Genomic DNA, 20,779 nt, shown 5'->3' with positions numbered 1-20,779 from the left:
ACAAAATAATACAACAGGTAAATATGTAGTATGTTTCATATACAAATTCAAATTCATATTGAAAATCTTGGGAAGGAACCACCCATTGGTGGTACTTCAAACATTAATTTAAACTAGAAGGTCCCGTGGCCATCTTCTTTTCAGACGCCTCGGAGGATTATCAGGGATTTTTAAGGATGAAAGATTAAGAATTAATGGGTTAGGATGGTTAAAATAAAAATGAAATAGAAAAATAAAGTACACACTAGTCGGCAGAAAAAGAATAAAACAAAGGTCAAAACCTAAAACCTTTCTGAAAGGAGGAAAGCTAAAGGAAGAACTGAAGGATATCAACTAAAGTTTGATGAAGGAATGAACAGAATAGGGGAGTGAGGGAATCTGTACCTCTAATAGTTCCTCAGATATACTCGTTTTGTCCAAACAACTATAATTCATTATCTTATTGATTCACTTAGTCAAATATCATGAAAAATACTACTCCTACGAATATAAACGTCATACATCATTTTATAGCACGCTAAGCTATCTTTAATTTGAGTGCTAATAGAAATCGGTATGTCTCATGGTTCCTGATATTAAGATTTCTTACAATACATTTATTAATTACTGATTTTTCAGTATATATTTCATGAAATGTTACTTTTTAAAAAAGTATATCGGGGATCAAATAATGTAAACAGCTCTATTAGGGCTCATATTTAAGCCAGTTTACTATACTTTAAATGCTATTGTACTAGGGTTTTTAGTGCTTTCAAAGATTTGGAGTTCTGTGTATACAATTTTTGTTTAAATATTTATTTCCCCTAACTTTATTTGGCAGATACATCAATTTTTGTTAGTGGTTATACATAGTTTTCATTAACGTAATTAAAAATTGGGGTGGAATAACTGACTTTTTCCTCTTCTTGGGCTTTTCTACTATTATCAATTACTGAACATAAATGTTTATGGGTTTTAATCTGAAAATATTTTTTACTCCAAATTTTACCCTTATTATATAACTAACAAAATCGAACCTGAAATTCGGTAATTATCTAAGACATTGGTAGTTAGCCATCCTGTTTGCAGTTCCCTCACGTTCGCCAGGTGGTATATATGAGCCAGTATACTCCTTGTACTTCAGTCTGCTAGTACCTCCAACTAGAGCAACATCAACATGAATTTCTACACTCTGGTCAGCATCTTAGTATACATATAAACTAAATAGTTAATTATAGTTACTTGCAATTATTATTAATTGGACAAAGGAAAAGAAGATTTTCAGAATTTAAGTCAATTACCACATTTGAGGTTTCTCTTTATCATACAGTACATAATGTTTGAATTTTTTTGGCCAGTCATTGATCGAATAATCGAAACCGAAAAGTTTTATTTTATTTAACTGTGTGTTTTTAATAGGGTTAGGTTATTTTTTCAAAATAAACTGTACCGCTGGAACCCCATGAAGGGTTAGTGGTGCACAGCTTGGTAAGGAAGTACTCTTTCTAGATAAATGGTTGAGCAAGGAGGTGATTTTACCCACTTTATGAGGCCCCGAGGGCTTCCCAACTCGAAAATAATTATTTGACACATCCGGATTTGAACCCAGGTTCTTGGAGATAGCATAACCGTGCTTACTAATGAGCTACCCTTTCGAAGATTAGTTTTATATGAACATATTACTAACCAGAACAAGAAACATCACATTATAACTTATAATTTTCCTTTATGGAGTCAGATTATGTTTTTGAAAAAAGTGGATGATGGTAAATGATTTGTTTTAAAATTTGAAATAATCATATTCTATTTCCACAAGTACTCATATCAACTTGGTGAAACATCCACTGGTGTTTTCAAATAAAAATATGAACACAAATTTTTGTTGAAATTTTGATACTACTTAGATTACAGGATTGATAAAAAATTTATAAACATGTAAAATTGATTTTATTTTGAAAGATGTGATTAGGATTGTTAATAAGGGAAGTAGTTCGAAAGAAATCATCATTATAAATTATTCTACAAGAATTCACTTCTTAAATTTTTTATTACAAACAAAAATCGTTGATCAAGGGAGGCGCTGTATACACAGTACCTGGTAGTAAAATGTTTGAGTAATGTTTACAAAAATATTGTAAATAGTGTGATTTGATTCATAAGATTGTTATGAAACGTCCATGGAATATATAATTTTATTAGTGGAAGATTATTGATTGACCGTGTGTAAAGATGAAAGGAATATGGTCCGGGTGCGGTCAAAAAAGAACAAAAAAATAGTAATGGAAGATTATTGATTGACCGTGTGTAAAGATGAAAGGAATATGGTCCGGGTGCGGTCAAAAAACAACTCTGTTTTGACTGCCGTCAAAATAGCCCTGACGAAGCCCTGCAACGTGAGGCGAAACGTTGGCTCAATAAAATAGTATTATTCTACTATTTGAGTTTTTTTGACCGCACCCGGACCATATTCCTTTCATAATTTTATTAGGTTTTATACAATGATATTTTTTCTATATATTATATATTTAAATATTATTTTTTACACTGGTTATTGATGATAAAGCTATTGTAATATATCCTGTACTCATAGATTTTTGCTGTCGCCGCTTGCATCGCCTCCTCCTCTGCCAAGCCCAGCGGTCTCCTGCCTGCGCCACTGGTAGCCGCTCCAGTCGCCGCCCCCTTGGCTTACCCTTCACCCATTGTCGCCAGCCGCACTGCCCAAGTCGTCCAGACCAACTTCAACACCCTTGCCGCTCCTTACTACGCCGCTCCAGTCGCAGCTCCAGTCCTTGCAGCAAGATACGCGTACGCTGCTCCTGCAGTCGCTGCTCCAGTCGCCGCAAGATTCGCCTACGCCCCACCTGCTGTCGCTGCTCCAGTAGTGGCCGCCCCTGCCAGGCTTGCCGCCCCCGCGGTTGCTGCCCCAGTAGTTGCCGGCCCCGCAGCATTCGCTGCCCCAGCAGTAGCACCTGCTCTACCAGCACCCTTCCCATACTATATATAAGTTCCTATTTTATATATAATTATTTTTGTAAATAAAAAATGAAACTATAAAAACATATTATGATCTCATTTATTTTCGTCAATCATTATTCAACTTAGATTTAATTTACTAGAATTGTAAAACTTTATCCTTCAGAACAATGTTGGGAACGTAATCTCCAAACAAAAATTAATTATCTCATGTTTCAATTTCCAAGCCAAAAAATATGTCAATCCATGTGTCATTCTTTTGCATTTAATCCAGAAAAGAATGACGATCGCATAGAATATATTTGAAAAATAATATCTTTTGTTTTGGATTCAACTATTTTTGTAAATTAAAATGAAAATAAAAATATCACTATAACAATTGCCTGTCTTGATAACTAAAATCAAGCTGAAAAAAAGTCATCATTCGTCAGTCCATATATCATTGTTTTGTATTTAATCAAGAAATGATAATGATCTCATTCAATATACCTATTTGGGAAGTGATATCTTTTGTATAGTTACAACTAGCTGAACCGGCAATGCTATATTTAACATAATTTGATTTACATTATTGTATTTACTTAAAATTAAACATTTCAAAGTACTTTATCATATGGTTAGGTAACACAAATTAAATCAATACATGCAATAAGGAACGAAATTAAAAATTATACTGTCTGTGAAACCAACTAACATATCAAAGTAAGGTAAAAGATTTTTTTTTCTCAAATTAAATCAGCGTGAAAAATTTCTAATTTTTAATTTCTTTGAAAAATGGTATTTGGTAGTTTATGACGACACTAAAACAAATATGAAATGCTCTTTTCATAAAAAAAAAATGTGACCTACTTTACCCCGAGCCTCATTATGTTTTTATAATTTTCTGTAAATATAATATAGCTTAATAGAATCAGTAATAATTTATTATTATTCTTCGGTAAGAGACAAATCGATTAGTGTACAATAACCGTAAAAAAATCACTCACTACAGGCCAGGAACTCATAATTTTCTTCATAAATTTTTCTCTACTTGAGAACTCAGGGATTTCATTATCTTTAAACCGTTCCTAAAGTGAACATTTTGGAAGAACAGCACGAAAATTGGTCCTGTAATTCAAAAGTTTATAATGGACAAAGATTAGACCATTTCTTTATATATAAATATAGATTATTTTTGTAAATAAAATGAAAATATAAAGATTACTATAAAAAAAGCTATCTTTAATCACTCCTAAATTGTCGTTGCGATTAGTTGTCCAATTAAAATAATTAATTGACCGGTATATAAAATTTAAAAGTCATTAAAAAAAAAATGAACTTACTTAGTATCGTACTATAAATACTACTATCTTAGTTTATATAAAAATACAAATTTTTTCGTAATTATCAAGAATTTAGATGATTTGTGGTTGAACTAAAAAAATAGCATTATAAAAGATAACATGAATAATTTTGAAACTATCACATTATAAATATTAAATAAATTAAATTTTTATTTCTCTATTTTTTTTTTTATCCTACACTTCTTTCATCTGACAGATTTGGGGGAGTAAATGATAGTAATGTAGGATTGTACTAAATTTAAATTTATTTGTAACATTATGAAAAAAAAAAGAAGAGAGAGGGTAAATGCTTATAACAGACGCAAATTGGATGACGGAAAACCCTGCAAAGTAGGGCAAAACCTTGGTTAGCAATAAATAGTTAAATTACTATTATTGACGGTTCACTGATTTCTTAAAGATAATTTTGAAATATCGCTTTTCCGGTAGAGAAAAATAAATAAAAGAAAAATATCAATTGGAACCTTTTAATAAGAAAACAAATGCTGAAAAGGATGACTAAGGTAATTGACCCGGATATGGCCTAGGTTCAGTTATCGCCTAGTGCTGAAAAATAATACAAATTTTAAAATCTGTTGTTATACGTAGGCAGGGCATCACAACAACAGGAGGTTACGGAAGTACGGGTTCTGCGATTCACTCACTGGTGTAGCTTTAAAGTAAAAAGGTTGTTAATGATATCGAAATCATTAACAAAATCAAGCTGAGGATACCTACTTTCAGGATATTACTAGGGCCTTGTTCGAATTTCGTTTTTTTTTTTTTTTTTAATGAAAGTGGGTATACTTCAATAAAAACATGGGGTTACCCTAATTTGGCCTACAGATTCCTAAGTGGGCCATATTAGGACACCATTTGTTTCCTGTTGAGGTCGAGCATATTTTCAAAAATGCTATTTTGTTAGAAATTGTTTATTAAATGTTATGTTGTTCTTTTCTGTGGAAAAAGAGGAAAATGGACAGGATGCCAAATAAAAAATGCATTGAAAGCGATGAAAGGAAATCATCCTTCAAAGCAGTTGAAGTTTTTAGGGTCCCTTGGCGTACTCTACTTCCATTAGTATCAAAGCAAACATTGGGTAGAAGGGCAGTTTTACCTGAATTTTACGAAATGAAACTTGTTTACAGGATTCACAGGTTTGCTGATGTGAGGATGGCCTTGACCGCAAAGTGTCTGAGGAGGTCGGTTTTCACTTTTATATTCATGAAAATCTTTTTGCATCCATTTGCGCTTAAGGTGTCAAACGTGTGTCCACTAATTGTGTGGTGGGTATGACAGCTGACTTGGCATGGTGTCTGTTTGTCCAGAATGGGAAGAGTAACCTTCTAATTTTATTAATATAATACTAATATCTTCTACAATAATTTTTTTTAATGATATGAATCGAGTTTAAATTTAATTTTGATTTTTTATTAGTAACGAAATACGATATTATGACTATGTTGGTCATATTTGAGACCCCGGTCTTAATTTGGCCTATTGATAATGATATAGGTGAGCGCAAAAATTTCTCCTAAACTTTCTTCTTTAAAAATTTTCTTATTTTATTTAGAAAGTAGATATATTATTCTAGCTACAGGCAAAATTTGAGGCCGGTTGATTGGATATTAAGTGAGCTACAGCTGTTCAAAACTTAGGTAGGCTATATTTCGGCCACCCACCTTATTTATTTATAAGAAAATATAAATTTTTTTTTTAAACATGGTTTACTTTGATTGATTTTTATTATCTGCTTCAGTTCAAGTCTGTAAAATTTGCGTGGTGCAAAGATTACATTAGTTTCCCAGGTTTTTAAATTTTTTTATTTAATTATAATTGTATTAAATTAAACCATTGACAAAAGAAATGTAATACGGATATAATTGTTAAATTTATTATTTTATCAAAATTAAATTTTTTCTATACGTAATTGTTTGAACAATAAATACAATTTAAGTTACTAGTTTTTATTTTTCTATTTTTCCCTCTCTTTTTTTCTCCCTTTGAGTTTCTAACTATACATTATTACCACATTTTACTTGCAACGTTCATTCTTCAATAAGAAGTTTTAATTTATTTCCTTTCCCCACAAAAAACGTAAAGTAGAAAATGCACAGAAAATAAAATTAACGCGTAAATTGTTTTAAATTTGGAATATACTAGTTTAAAAAATATTTAAAACAGAAAAACTAATTTCAAGTTTAGACTCAGTACCCTACAAAACAAAGAAAATGAAAAATGGGCAAATCTAGGTATTTTGGTTAAGTTCAAAAAATACTTAAACAATCATAAATATATTGTATTTAATCTCATATTCAAATCGATCTATTACCCAGAGGAGTTCGATTTAATATGTTTAAATATCTATCTGTATAAGAAGTATAAATATCTTGACGTCCTTTTTATACCATAAAAGTTTGAATTGTCAGTTGAGTTTTCAAGGAGCAAAGGAAGATTTTCGAAAAAAGTTATGACCAAATAAATGATAGTAGTGATGTTAAGGTTAGCAATTTTTTTTTTTATAAACTAGTTCATATTCGTTTTCAGCACCTTGAACAAATCCTGAAACACTTATTTAAATTTAAAAAACTCAAAAAAATAATTTTTTTTAACGTTAACATCACCACTATTATTTATTTGATCATAACTTTTTCGAAAATCTCCCAGGATTTATTCGTGGTGCTGAAAAGGAATATGTACTAGTTATATACTTATAAAAATAATACCAATAATAATAATAATAATAATAATGGAAATTTTTTTGATATTCACTGATGATTCCAAATCAGAAAGCTCTTATTTTATCTTTAATTAACCGCGAATCAACCCACAATATTCAGATTACATATAACATGCTCAGTATGTGCCACGGAATTACACGCATAACCCTGCATTTTTGCCTCTTAGTTACTATACACAATTGTTATAATTTCAGATTCATTGAGCACATTAAAATGTTTGAGAAACATGCATCTGGAACCATTCATTTTAGGGTTCAAATCTTTCCTTTTTAAACTCTCAAATTAAGATATGTCTATAAATTTCATATGGATCCCAAGCAACATTGGTATTACTGGTGCCATGCTTCTGGCTAACAGTGTTTCTTCGGCTGATGAGGGTTTCAGAAACATCATTTTATTACTTATTTATGTATTTCTATGATATATCTCTCACGGTTTCTAATGGGAACCGACCTAAAATTGTAAAAAATGTATTATATATAATGATTTAAATGTTTACTATGAATAATGATTCTTCCTTTGTATCCCAAACCCTCCAATCCCACATCACCAGCCTTGAAGAATAGTGCCAAAACTGGAGGATTAAAATAAATTCCAATAAATCCCACCAAATCATATTTACCCTTCGTTGTAAACCTTCGTCTTGCCTCACAGTATCTTTTAATAATACCCCACTTATTCCTGTTGAACAGATCCGTTACTTAGGAATAAATCTGGACAATCGACTGACATGGAATCCTCATACAAGACTGAAAAGACAGGAAACTGCTCGTCGATTCCGACTATTACAATATTAACTAGACAAACGGTCCAAATTTCCAATCCATTACAAAAGACTGATCTACATGACTGTTATAAGGCCTATCTAGAAATACGAAGTGGAGCTATGGGGTGCGCCACTTAACCATCGAATTCCTCTCGAATCCAATCCTTCGTAAAATCCTTAATGCTCCTTACTTTGTCACAAATCAAATCATCCATCAGGACCTCAATGTTCCATATGTTGCCGATTTGGGCAGAACCAGATACCAATCCTTCCATGATACACTTCCCAGCCACCCAAACCAACTTGTTTCTAACCTGGCTTCTCCTTCCTTACCTAACAATCCTCCTACGCGTCTGAAAAGAATATGGCCTCGAGATCTTCTCCTTTAGAAATGTTTTTGGAGTTCTATCAATGGGTAGATTCTCCACATGTATGTCATAATATCACTTACAACAAATTTACGTGATGTGTATATATGTATACAGTTGTAAATAACAATAAATAAATTATTAAAAAAAAATGTATAATACATTTAAATGTATATTTAAACCAAGAACTACATATCACAGAACCCTTTGCTATGGTATGATGGTTTTATAACTAATCATTGAATTTCCTTTCAATTGAATGGTGTCGTGTTCACTAATTATTAAGCTATGATAATCAGGTGACATGCAAGGTGTTTTATTCAAGTCGGGTTAGCATCAAAATGTATTTACAAATATTTACAACTGAGGCATAATAGATTTTTATTTACTTAATGCACTATTGGATAGAGAATACAAGGCCGAGGTCGTGCATATTACATTGACTCTATTTTTAATTATTAAATAAATCAAAAATTAGTATCCAATTCTGTCTCAACACTTTATTTTTCACTAGTCCAACGTTTCGGCCATTCTAGCCATCTTCAAGGACATCTTCAATATAAACTCTTCCTCACATTAATTTACAATTTCTATTGGAGGCTATTTTGGCCAGGTCATTTTCTTTATTATAAGTTCAAAACCTATTTATTTAAAATTTAAAAACATTAATATTTAATTTTCCTCTATAAGATTATCAACAATTAAATACACCACCATATAACTGGTTTGTTAACCAGTTAACCATATAACCAGTAAACCAGTTGCAATAGAAATTGTAAATTAATGTGAGGAGGAGTTTTGTATTGAAGATGTCCTTGAAGATGGCTAGAATGGCCGAAACGTTGGACTAGTGAAAAATAAAGTGTTGAGACAGAATTGGATACTAATTTTTGATCTATTTTTAATTTTATTGCGATTCAGAATAACATCTAAGGAGTATTACTTAATTTATGTGTTGGCTTGGATGTCTTCAGGCGGGTATGGCAGTTTCTAGCTATGCTGGTCCATGGTCCTCTGTTCGTTCTTCCTCATCGGTCTGGTCTAGCTGGAGATGTCCGCCCTCCTTCTCCACTCTTTCGATGACCTCCCAAGAAAGCCTTTCCTCGTTCTTTCCCTCGATGGAATTATTCTCCTTTCCTCTACTTTTCTATTGACTGATGTAATTTTGGGGCCTAGGCCAGAACTCGATCTAATCGTCGGCGTTCTTCTCTCTTGATTCCGATCCAAAGAATTTTCCTGTTTTTTTTTTTGGTTTATGGCTCAGAAATAAGAGTAATTAGTACAGACTGTCATGCAGGTGTTCGCGTAGAGCGCTTGGTGTACCTGCCTTAGGGTCGGCCTTCTATTCGCTGATAAGTGCGACCAAATATCTAATCTAGCAATATTTGAATATACGGGATATATAATTAATTAGACTAAATTAACTTCTTTTTTCTCAATCCAATATTGTCAATACATATCATTGGGAACGAGCTCGCAGGCAAAGGGGTACTCACGCTCCTTGGCCGAGGTACCGCCGTTGTTACTCCATCAGAACTCAGTAGGCTTTTTAAAATAAAGATAACAGAACGATGGTAGGCGATGAGGAATGAAAGCTCTGCGAGTAAATTAAAATAAATCCAAAGAGTAGTAGAATCATGGGGGATGTCCTACCGCATCAGCCACAGAGCGGAAATTGCTCTAACCCTCTTGAGACATACACACTCTCCCCTTATTAAAAAACTGCCGCCACCAAAGTGCCAGTATTGTCAGTTCATTCTCACGGCTAAGCATATTTTTCAAGAATGTCCTCATTAATTACCAACAATAAATAAAATAGGACTGACCCGAAATTTATATGAAGCACTCCAAGATAAAGAAACTAATCTCTCTTTGGCATTTAAATCTTGAAAAGTGCATGACATATTTCTATTATTACAACATTCTATAATTATTATAGCACTTCTTCAATTTTTAATTGATAATTAATTTTGTGTGGGTGTTGAAATTTTCGTACGTGTGTATGTAAATGTCTATTTAACAGTGTTTTTTTTAAAAATTTATTTATTGACATTTAGAACTGTACATAAAATACAACAAGTAACTTTGAATTAAGAACATAATGGTATGGTACAATCATGTAGAGAAATTACCCATTGGTAGTATATATAACCACTCTGAAAACATTTCTACAATATAATGTCTCGAGGCCTGCTTCTTTTCAGGCACCTCGGAGGATTGCCAGGAATAGAAAAGGAACCGAGGTTAGAAACTAATGGGTTTGAGTGGTTTGGGAGTTTGTAATAGAAGGATTGATATTTGATTAGGGCTAAATCAGTTACATAAGGAACATTTAGGTCTTTATAGATGATTTTATTTGAGACAAAGTAAGGTGTATTGAGGAATTTGGATTGTAAGGATACTAGAGCCATTCGTAGGTTTAGTGAAGCCCCAAAGCTCAACTCCGTATGTCTAGATAGGCCTTATTATTGTCATGTAGATCAGTCGTTTGTAATGAAATAGTCCAAGGTAACGGATCTGTTCGACAGGGGATTTTACTAAAGGATACTGTAGGGCAGTCGGTAGGTTTACGACGAAGAATAAAGCAAATCACCTTTATTTTTATCCCCTAATTTCGGCACCATTCTTCCAGCGTTGGGATGCAATCAAAGGGTTATTACCAACTGTGAGCACACATGTGTTATCGGCATACGTGGTGAGGGTGAGGATAGTGTTTCGAATTTGTTAGGATGTCAGCTTTATAGACGGTGTAGAGGATGGAACCGGGGATCCTTGAGTACCTTGAGGAACACCAGTGGATTGAGAATAGAGGAATGAATAGGAACCATTGTGGTTTACTTGGAATAGACTATTAGTGAGAAAGGAACGGATGATGAGAAATGATGAAGGAGGTAGGAATTACGGAGTTAGTAAAGCAGTCCTGGGTGCCAGACTCGATCTAAAACCTGCTCTATATCGAAAAAGACTCCCGCGAAGCAAATTCCTCATTCCAAAAAAGTTGTCTCGTCTTTTGTCGGTCCACCACGTGATGACTTTGCTGGATAGTGGAGTGGGATGTTCGGAATCCAAACTGTGATCTGAGAATTAACATAGTGTAAGTGCGTTTAGTTGTATGATTTAGTATGATATAGACCAAAAATTCTTAATTATAATGAACAACATTGATCAACAAAATGTTTTACGTCTTTAAAATAGAACAAACAAATTATTTTTTGATTTTTTTAAAATTGGTTTAATGCTTTGTTTGATATGCTGAAAAAAAATATGATCTTTTTTCTGTTTTTTGAAATTTTAAAAATCAATGATATACTTTGCTCCTCCCTTGAAGCTAACTCATCAGATTTCGTGGCTGCTTTTCAATTTTTTATTCACCTCAAAAATAGTATTTTTTGACTTCCAAAACTGTATTTCAAAACTTATTAAAGTAAATTTTAATTTCACAAGTAATGCTCATAACAATATTCAATTTTATCTCTGCAAAAAGTTTGGATTAGATATTTATCACAATAATTCTAGTAGAAGCATCTGCCTCTCAAAATGAACACTAATTAACTTACACCACTTTGTCATCTGAAATATTTGTTGAACTTTTGAGTCAATAATAGAAACCCATTATTATTCAAGAGGGTTGTTGTTGAGAATGTCGGTGGAGTAAGTCTGATTTCGTTTCTTGCGAAAATCTTATTTTTTTTTTTTAAATTGCTAAATGATATGGGTATGTTATATCTAAGCAAATAATATAACCTTGAATATTATATTTACTTCATTCCATAATAATGTTCAGTATTAGACTTACCCTACTGTCATTTATGACAAGAAATACGTATAAATAATTCTTAAAAATTATAATTTATATAAAAATCTGAAAAATTATTATTTTTTTGTTTAGAAATTATGGTAGTTTTATTTTTTTTAATTTGAAAGTTCAAATGAGAATATAGTTTATCAATCTATAAGTATTAACATGTTTTAAGTTTAAAAACTTTTTTTTTCCAATAACCCGTATTATAGATATTTATGAATAACTTCTATGTTATTTCGTTGAGTTTATGGATGGATCTTAAGAAGGTCTGTTTCTATGAAAGATAATTGATCTCCCATTTTCTCTTAAAAGGGAATAACTTTAATTTTCCACACGTTAGTAAGCGAAACTGCTGTTTCCTATTTCGTACTGTTGGGACTTTAAAATCTCTTTCTTGATCAGACCGACTTGGACCTTGCTCAAGACATTGGTAAGCGTCCATCCCATTATTAAGTACGCTCACGCTCTCGACAGGGTAGTATATATGTGGCACTGGGGTATCAGTTCTTCAGTCTGCTAGTACCTCCGGTAGAGCATCATCATCAACATGAACTACAACACTTTGGTCAGCAACCTTGTAGTTAATTGGCAGTTTATTTGTTTTAAATAATATGAAACTAAAATTTCAACCTTAAAGCATTTTAGAAATATTTTAAATATAAAATTGAAACAATTATTTTTTAAAATATATGAGAGTTTGATATGATTTTAGAAAATATTCTATTAGATTTTTTTTTTAAAGATAAACTTTATGCCATATTGAATCGAAGGCGGATTGAAAGCACAACTATTGCGAAATTTTATATTTACTGAAAACTAAATTGATCCTTTTTATTTTGGGTTTGGATAATAATTCTTTTATTTTTTAGATCTTGGCTGTTGCCGCTTGCATCGCCTCCTCCTCTGCCAAGCCTAGTGGTCTCCTACCTGCACCATTGGTCGCCGCTCCAGTCGCCGCCCCCTTGGCGTACTCCGCTCCCATCGTCACTAGCCGCAGCGCCCAGGTCGTCCAGAGGAACTTCAACGCCATCGCTGCTCCTTACTTTGCCGCCCCAGTAGCAGCACCTGTCCTCGCAGCAAGGTACGCTTACGCTGCTCCACCGGTCGCTGCACCAGTTGTTGCTCCTGCAGTTGCCGCGCCAGTTGCAGCACCCGCTAGATTCGTAGCTCCCGCAGTTGCTGCTCCCGCTGCCGCTCCTGTCCTCGCAGCGAGGTACGCCTACGCTGCTCCAGCAGTAGCTGCCCCAGTCGCTGCAAGATTTGCCTACGCTCCACCCGCAGTCGCTGCTCCTGCTGTTGCTGCACCCGCCAGGCTGGCTGCTCCGGCTGTTGCAGCCCCAGTTGTACCTGCACCCGCTGCATTCGCTGCACCAGCAGTAGCACCTTTCCCTTACTACATATGAACACTACCAAATAATGCCCTTTTTGGAGGCATTAAAAAATCATAATATAATAAAAAAAAGTTTAAATGAATAATATGGTCTATTCAATGTCGTAAACCCTTGATTACTTAGAATTATTTCACAAGAGATTATTTAAAATGTATTAAAAAATATATTTAAAAAGTCATAATTGAAATAATTAGGAAATTGTTTCAAAATAGTTGGCAGGAATTATATGGAACAAGTTATTAAAAATATGATAAAATATTTAAAAAATACTTTATTTTAAATATATAAATGCACTTCGGATATTGAATAGTTAAGCGGACAGAGTTAAGGGGAAACTTCTGGTGACACCAACCTATAATTGCTATAAGATACTTATTTAAAAAAAATAAATGCACTAGTTTTGAAAACCATATACTCATTTTAAGGAATAATTATTCCAGCGTTAATGAATAACTTGATAACTTTGAGCTGAGCTTTAATTATTGTGATATATTTATCCCATAATTATTTTTATTAGTTTAAACACGAAAATGCATAAAATTTCAAGATGATAAAAAGGACCACATCCAGCAGAAAGTCGCAAGTCCAAGAAGCGGTTGAATTGAAATAGATAGATTTTAAGTTAAGTAATATCAAAAAGTTAAAAAAAATAAATGTATACCTGTAATGATTACTTCAGCCAGCTTGTTTATGAAAAAATAGTCCCTCAAACCTGTTCCAATAATAAGATGTTACACATTTTTGTGGTATCGTTCCGTGTTCATGGTTCAGTGTTTCGGAAGTTGTTACTTTGATAATATAAAAATGCAAATATTTGTAGTTTACTCCTGGGCAGACTTTCAATTAAGGAAAACAAGTGTAGCATTAAATCATATTTTGAAAATTATAGAATTAGTTTATTCCTTTATGGCGTGTTCTGAATAGGGTGAAAAATCGAATAATTTTTTTTTTTAGAAGTCTTGTAAAATAGCGAGTACGTAGTTTAAAATAGATTATTTTATTTTATTTATTTTTTTAAGAAAATCGGGCCTGAAATAGGTTTGTATGGTACTCATTGATGACGATTGATAGTAAATAGAGAGAGCCCAGTTAAAGGAAAATTGTGTGTTGTAACACTTGTTTCAAACTGCGTTCATTTCCAACTATTACAGAAAAATGTTGTTAAGTAAATGAACCGACATATCAACTCAACTCATTCATAAAAATTAATGGCAATATCTCAGCAAAGTTACTACTTGTCGGGTGGTTACATGTAGATTATGAATAAAAAAAAATGTTTATAGGTGGAAGTTATATAGGAGAAGGAGTAGAAATCTTGAAGTAATGATAACTTTTTGAAGTACTATGATTTGCAGATTCATGAAATCGAATTTGAAGAAACCAATTATTATTTATTTATTTTGTTATCTTATTCGAGACAGGTAGTTTTATTAATAATAACAAAAATTATTGAAATAGTCTATCCTTCTTTATTAAAACATACTACATGGCTAACGTTTCTAGTATAGTATAGTATAGTATAGCTTCATAATAATTACAATCCATAGTGGTTGATGACCAAAAGTTTTGATGCCTTTAAACAAGACTAAACAAACGACTTAAAGTTAATTTATATTTATAATTCTCTTAATCACTAAATTACAATTTTGCATTTTAAAGGAGCATATAATACATTATTATTCAAGAAAAAATGAAATAATGTTCTATATGAAACCATTATAATTGGATAGTGCCCTGGGTTGTTATTGGTTCAAGATTTTAATTTTTTTTTCATTTTTAAGAGGAAAATTTTCATTTTAGTTGGAAATAGTTGTAGAGAAGGATACAATTGATATAACAGCTCAACTCCACACAGTAACAGATCTTTTGATTGAAAAGCTATTTGTTTTGTTTTTAATATTTATTTATTGCTATTTACAACTGTACATTATAATGCATTTAGTAAATCTGATCTCGGTTAAATAGGAGTGTTACAGGCGTGTAGAGAAACTACCCATTTGCAGCATTCTAATGAAGATTTACATAAATCTCGTGACCATCTTCTTTTCGGGCTCCTTGGAGGATTGTCAGGAATGGAAGAGAATGCAAGGTTAGAAACTAGGGGGTTTGAGTGGTTAGGGAGTTTATAATGGAAGGAATGATATCTGGTTCAGGCTAGATCGGTTATATAACGAACATTTAGTTTTTATGGATGATTTTATTTGAGACAAAGTAAGGAATATTGAGGATTTTACGAAGGATTTTGGATTGTAAAGATTGGATACAAGAGGTTTAGAGGAGTTCCAAAGCTCAACTCCGTATGTTCAGATTGGCTTTATTACAGTCATGTAGATCAGTCTTTTATAATGAATTGGAAGTTTAGACCATTTGTCCAATAAGTGCTGTAATAGTCGAAATCGACGTGCAGTTTCTTGTCTTTTCAGTCTTGTGTGAGGATACCAGGCTAAAAGATTAAGTATAAAAAGAAATTTATTGTTTAGTTTTTGTATTGACCATTTACTACCATAAAAATACACAATCTGTAGCAATCCAACATAAGTAAAGAATAGTAAATCTTTTATACACCTACCTGCAATTTTGTCTTATACTTTAGTTTAAATTTCTATTGAATAAAGCTATATATTATACAATAGAAATTTAAACTAAAATTTTCTTTTGAAAATCACTTTACACCAAGCGCCCATTTTCAAAATGTATGCATATAAATAATAATGCTCAATCACAAAATGGAATAAAAGCTTGATTTTAATTGAATTTGAATCTCCCCCCCACTATGGTTAGAATAGGGTGGTATCCTGTAGATAATTACGTATGCCAGAAATGACTAGGAAGGTAGTAAGGTAAATAAAATATTATTTTCTAATGGTATATACTTTTTATTGCATGAAAATCAGAAATTTATCATCAAGTCAGACATCGTTTAGAAGTAGTAAGCCAGAGGAGCAGCGACTGGAGCAGCTACAGCTGGTGCAGCAACAGCAGGTGCAGCGAGAGCAGCAGGGGCGGCAACTGCTGGAGCGACTAGCTTAGCTGGTGCGGCTACTGGAGCGGCGACTGCAGGTGCAGCGACAACTGGGGCAGCCACTGGAGCCGCAACCGCTGGAGCGGCGTAGGTGTACCTGGCGGTGAGGACTGGAGCAGCATAGTAAGGAGCTGCGATAGCGTTGAAGTTCCTCTGGACAACTTGGGAGCTTCGGCTAGTGACGATGGGAGCGGTGTAAGCGACTGGTGCGGCAACTGGAGCGGCAACCAGTGGAGCAGGCAGGAGGCCGCTGGGCTTGGCGGAGGAGGAGGCGATGCAAGCGGCGACAGCCAAGATCTATTGGTTGAAACAGAGGTTATGATTTAATAACATTCCACAGAATCAGGGGAAAAAATTACAAGGCCTGTCAGATTATGGGATTGGAAACTTAGCAGGATGAAGTCGGAGGCGTCAATGATCAAGTTGAGCCCATGTCCACTTTAGGTTATAGGAGGTTCTCTTGATTGTAGATCCTTAATTCAATTAATACTTGAAAAATATTAAACACTAAGATGAAAAATTAAACATTTACAAGTGGCACTTTCCTTGATTTTTTATTTATTTGTTGTTGTTGATTGTTCTATCAATAGCCATGCTAAACTGCTCATTATTGATTGAAGCAATTGTACTTCTCAGTTCATTCCTGATTCGTCATAATATATGTATCACAGGAGTGAGAAGACCCAGTGGTCTCATAGGTATGAAAATGTCACTGATAAGGGAAACTACTGAAGGGGTTGGTTGTTTTCTCACTTTGTGGAGAGCACTGCAACTTGTAAGAGAACAAACAACGCTTCTGAAAGCTAATAACTAACACAAATTGTAATAGGCTGTTTTATCTTTAGGAAAAAAAAAAATCCATTGAATGGTCTAATAGTAATGGTTTCCTAAAAGTAGGTGGACCCATGGAACGAGGAGGACCAGGGTCTGGCCTTTATACCTTAATATTTTATACCTTAGTATAAAAATGGCACTGGATTGAAACTGTTAGGTGGTTTAAGAAAAAATCATAAATACAGATTATATATCTATCTGGATTTCAGAGGGATGGTTTAATAATGATTACCAGCTATTAATAAAAATGATTTTTTCAGTAAGGGTACTTAAGTACCCCTGCCTTCCTGCAGAGACAGTGCACTGAGGGATATGCAACATTAAGTACAGTCAAGGTATGTCGTATATAAAAAAATATTATTATTAACTACATTATATAAAACATTTGAGAGCAAGGGACTCAACGGTATATGGCATCCTACCAACTCCAAGGATTCGAATCCAGCGGTGATTAATTATTCTAGGGTGTAAGTGTAGCCTCATAAAGTGGGTAACCTAAGTTGGGTAAAAATCTGGTGGCCAAATCAACTTGCACAACTAGTAACAGTACTTCCTTACAAAGTACTGAACCTCTGAACCTTCATAGGCTGTAGCACAACAGAATTTTTTATTTTTAAATCAAATATCTAAAATTTAAAAAATAATTTTACAATAGAATATGACGAGTATATGGAGGTGATGGCAGCAGCGTGGCAACGCGCCTGTCTGCCAACCCAAAGGCTACGGGATCGAGTTCCCGGCCCTATCCGGGATTTTTTCAACTATATAATTATACTATACTCACTCACAACCTCCCCCCGGGCATTTGTGAGGCCCGTTAGCCAATGGGTGGGACTCACAAAAGTGGGCGTGGAATTGACGAACTCATCCTATGAAAACCACGTCATGAGACGCGCGATGTATTTCCTACGTACATCGCGCTAGGTCTTGGACCTCTATGGTCTGTCGCGCCAATCATAATAATTACGAGTATATAATAAATAAAATATATATTTTATTAAAAATAAAATTGTAGGCATATTGACATACTAACACAAGGTAACTAAATTGTAAATATTTTTGATGTTTTTTTTTTTACTTTCTCTAAATTATAAAATGAAAATCAGTGCTCAAGGTTTTAGTTAGAAAAAAAAATTAATGTATAGAATTACAATAGTTTTAATAAGATAGTTTTTGTAATTTATAATATAAATGTTTGTTTAAATTATAATGATATATAATTTGTATAATAAATGTAGTTTTATGTTTATTAAAAAAAATATATATATAAAAAATGTTAAGATTGTTGATAAATTTAATTTATGATTCAAAGAATTGGAAGGAAGTGTTCGGACAACAATTTCGATTTCTGAGAAAATATATTTCAGGAACTACAAGACGTGAAGGTGTCTGCCAGCACTCAAATTAAAGCTAGTTAAATGTACTATAATGTAGTTTATTACATTCATCTTGGGGATTTCAATTGTAGGAGTAGTAGTTTTTATGATATTTTCAAAGATTTTATCCCAATTACTAAAATTAACATTTTGTAAATTTATTTTTAATGATATCATAAAAACTATTAGTCCTACGAAGATAAACGTCATTAAATACTTTATAGTATATGTACCTAGCTTCAATCTGAATGCTGGCAGACACCTGTAAGTCTTCTGATTCCTGAGATATGTTTTTTCATAAATCAAAATGGTTGTCCGAACAATTAGAAACCAAGATTTTGTGAATTTAGTTTGTCGAATATCGTGAAAACTACGACTCTTACGAAGATAAACGTCATAAACTACATTAAAGTGCATTAAACTTGCTTTAATTTGAGTGCTTATAGATATCTGTACATTGAAAAGTTTTTGAGATATTGATTTCTCAAAATAAATTCACTGACTACTGATTTTTCAGTACATCCTTTATAAGAAGTTGCAATTTGAAAGGCTACATCTCGGGAACGTAAATAGCTCGTAGGGCTCATATTTTAGTATATTGTTCTATCTAGTATTGTTGGAAGCTTTACACATATAGAGTTAAGAATGAAAAATTATTTCTTTTTTTAAGTTTTGATACGCTGCTATTTTATATTCCCCCTACCTACACTTGGTAGACTCATACATTTTGACTAGTAATTATACATTACTTTCATTAAAGTAATCAAAAATTGGGTTGAAATAACCGTCTTTTTTCTCCTCTTGGGCTCTTGTATTATTAGTCCTTAGGAGGTGATGGAGCAAAGGACTGAGAATACAGCGTATTAAAAAAAAAAAAAAAACAGCTCGGAGATAAAAAACCTTAATGTTAACATAATAATTTTTTCTGCCTTAAAACATGCAATAGTTCAGAAAAGAACTACAATAAATTTTTTTTTTAAATGTACTTAAATCCTATTAGGATTAGTGCAGATGAAGGACTGAGAAAGTGAGTATGTTATCAAATAACATACCATATCTTGCACGAGACTGGGAAGCTTTCCAAGAAACAGTGAAAGTTATGTTTCATAAGGTGGGAAATAATAGTGATTCCAATTCTTAGAAGAAGCATAGAATTAATGAAACTACTTGTCACTTTTCAAGCTTTTATTTTTGACAAAGGACTGAGACTTGCATTCGAAGGCAGGCACGAACTGCACTTTTCACGTCTTATTTTTATGGATTTATGTTCCACATTCCTGTACAATGAGAAATTTTGGCCAAAAAATAACCGAACAAACCTCTTTTCAAGGTCGGAGGTAAGCTTTGCAAATAACCATATAGGCTGGATATAATGAGTTTTAAATAACAAAGGACTGAGAAAATGCATGATATTTTTGCATATAATACTTTTAATACACTTATATTGTCCTTTTAACGAGAATATTTGATGGAATATGTAGCATAGAATAGATGGAATATATTTTGATTTTAAAATTTTTAATTATTTGTCATTTTAGAGTAAAATTGTTTTAAAACATAAAACAAGCCATAATTGTGAAGTGACCCATAAATTCTTAAGTATATACTACCTCATTTTTCCAAAATATTGCATATACACCCAGGATTAAAAAGTTTTGCTATTGATTGTTAAGGCCCACTTTTTTGACTCTTCTTGCTTGTTTGATTTGACAAAATATAAGTTAAAAAAATTTAATGAATTTTTAATCTCAAATAAAAATATTACTTTTAATATAAATGTGTACACTATTACTATTTAACTACTAAGATGCTGACCAGAGTGTAGAAGTTCATGTTGATGAAGATGCACTACTTGAAGGTACTAGTAGACTGAAGAAGAGACTGGCCGCTGGCATATATATACCTCCAGTTGGCCATGGGGTGCAGCTAGTTTCACTGGCTGGGGACCAATGTCTTGAGCAATAAATCAACCTCAGGAGGCCAACTTGCAGTAAATAATAGCAGGGAGAAACATCAAACATTTAAAAAAAAATCCTTTGGAATACAAGATATATTTGATGATAAAAACAATAATGGTATTGAAACTTACTTTTATAGGACAGATTTTCATGCAGTTGCACCCTTTGTTCTCTTCTTTTTTTTTTTTTATAGATTTATTTATTGATAGATATTACAATCTGCCAAACAGTTGTGCGCAATAGG

The 20,779-nt window shown here is 32.9% G+C and overlaps 3 protein-coding genes across 3 annotated transcripts; 2 read left to right on the top strand and 1 right to left on the bottom strand.

Moving 5' to 3' along the window:
* The first annotated feature begins 1,135 nt into the window (after nt 1-1,135).
* On the top strand, nt 1,136-2,986 carry LOC106691068 (cuticle protein 16.5-like). The gene is made up of 2 exons (XM_014436717.1): nt 1,136-1,174; nt 2,570-2,986. Exons 1-2 carry the CDS (start codon nt 1,157-1,159, stop codon nt 2,984-2,986), a joined length of 435 nt encoding a protein of 144 aa, XP_014292203.1. The 5' UTR covers nt 1,136-1,156.
* A 9,450-nt stretch (nt 2,987-12,436) lies between these two features.
* LOC106691071 (cuticle protein 12.5-like) lies at nt 12,437-13,414 on the top strand. The gene is made up of 2 exons (XM_014436720.3): nt 12,437-12,519; nt 12,824-13,414. The coding sequence occupies exons 1-2, from the start codon at nt 12,502-12,504 to the stop codon at nt 13,355-13,357; spliced, it is 552 nt and encodes a 183-aa protein (XP_014292206.1). The 5' UTR covers nt 12,437-12,501; the 3' UTR covers nt 13,358-13,414.
* A 2,790-nt stretch (nt 13,415-16,204) lies between these two features.
* Nucleotides 16,205-20,452, bottom strand: LOC106691070 (cuticle protein 16.5-like). Its single transcript, XM_014436719.3, has 2 exons — nt 20,393-20,452; nt 16,205-16,664 (listed from the first exon to the last, which is right to left on the bottom strand). Exons 1-2 carry the CDS (start codon nt 20,408-20,410, stop codon nt 16,266-16,268), a joined length of 417 nt encoding a protein of 138 aa, XP_014292205.1. The 5' UTR covers nt 20,411-20,452; the 3' UTR covers nt 16,205-16,265.
* Nucleotides 20,453-20,779: the final 327 nt, after the last annotated feature.

Source organism: Halyomorpha halys, unplaced genomic scaffold (assembly GCF_000696795.3).
Source record: "Halyomorpha halys isolate HHAL.00 unplaced genomic scaffold, Hhal_1.1 Scaffold2059.1, whole genome shotgun sequence".
NCBI lineage: Eukaryota > Metazoa > Arthropoda > Insecta > Hemiptera > Pentatomidae > Halyomorpha > Halyomorpha halys.
This window is presented reverse-complemented; position numbering and strand designations above follow the sequence as displayed.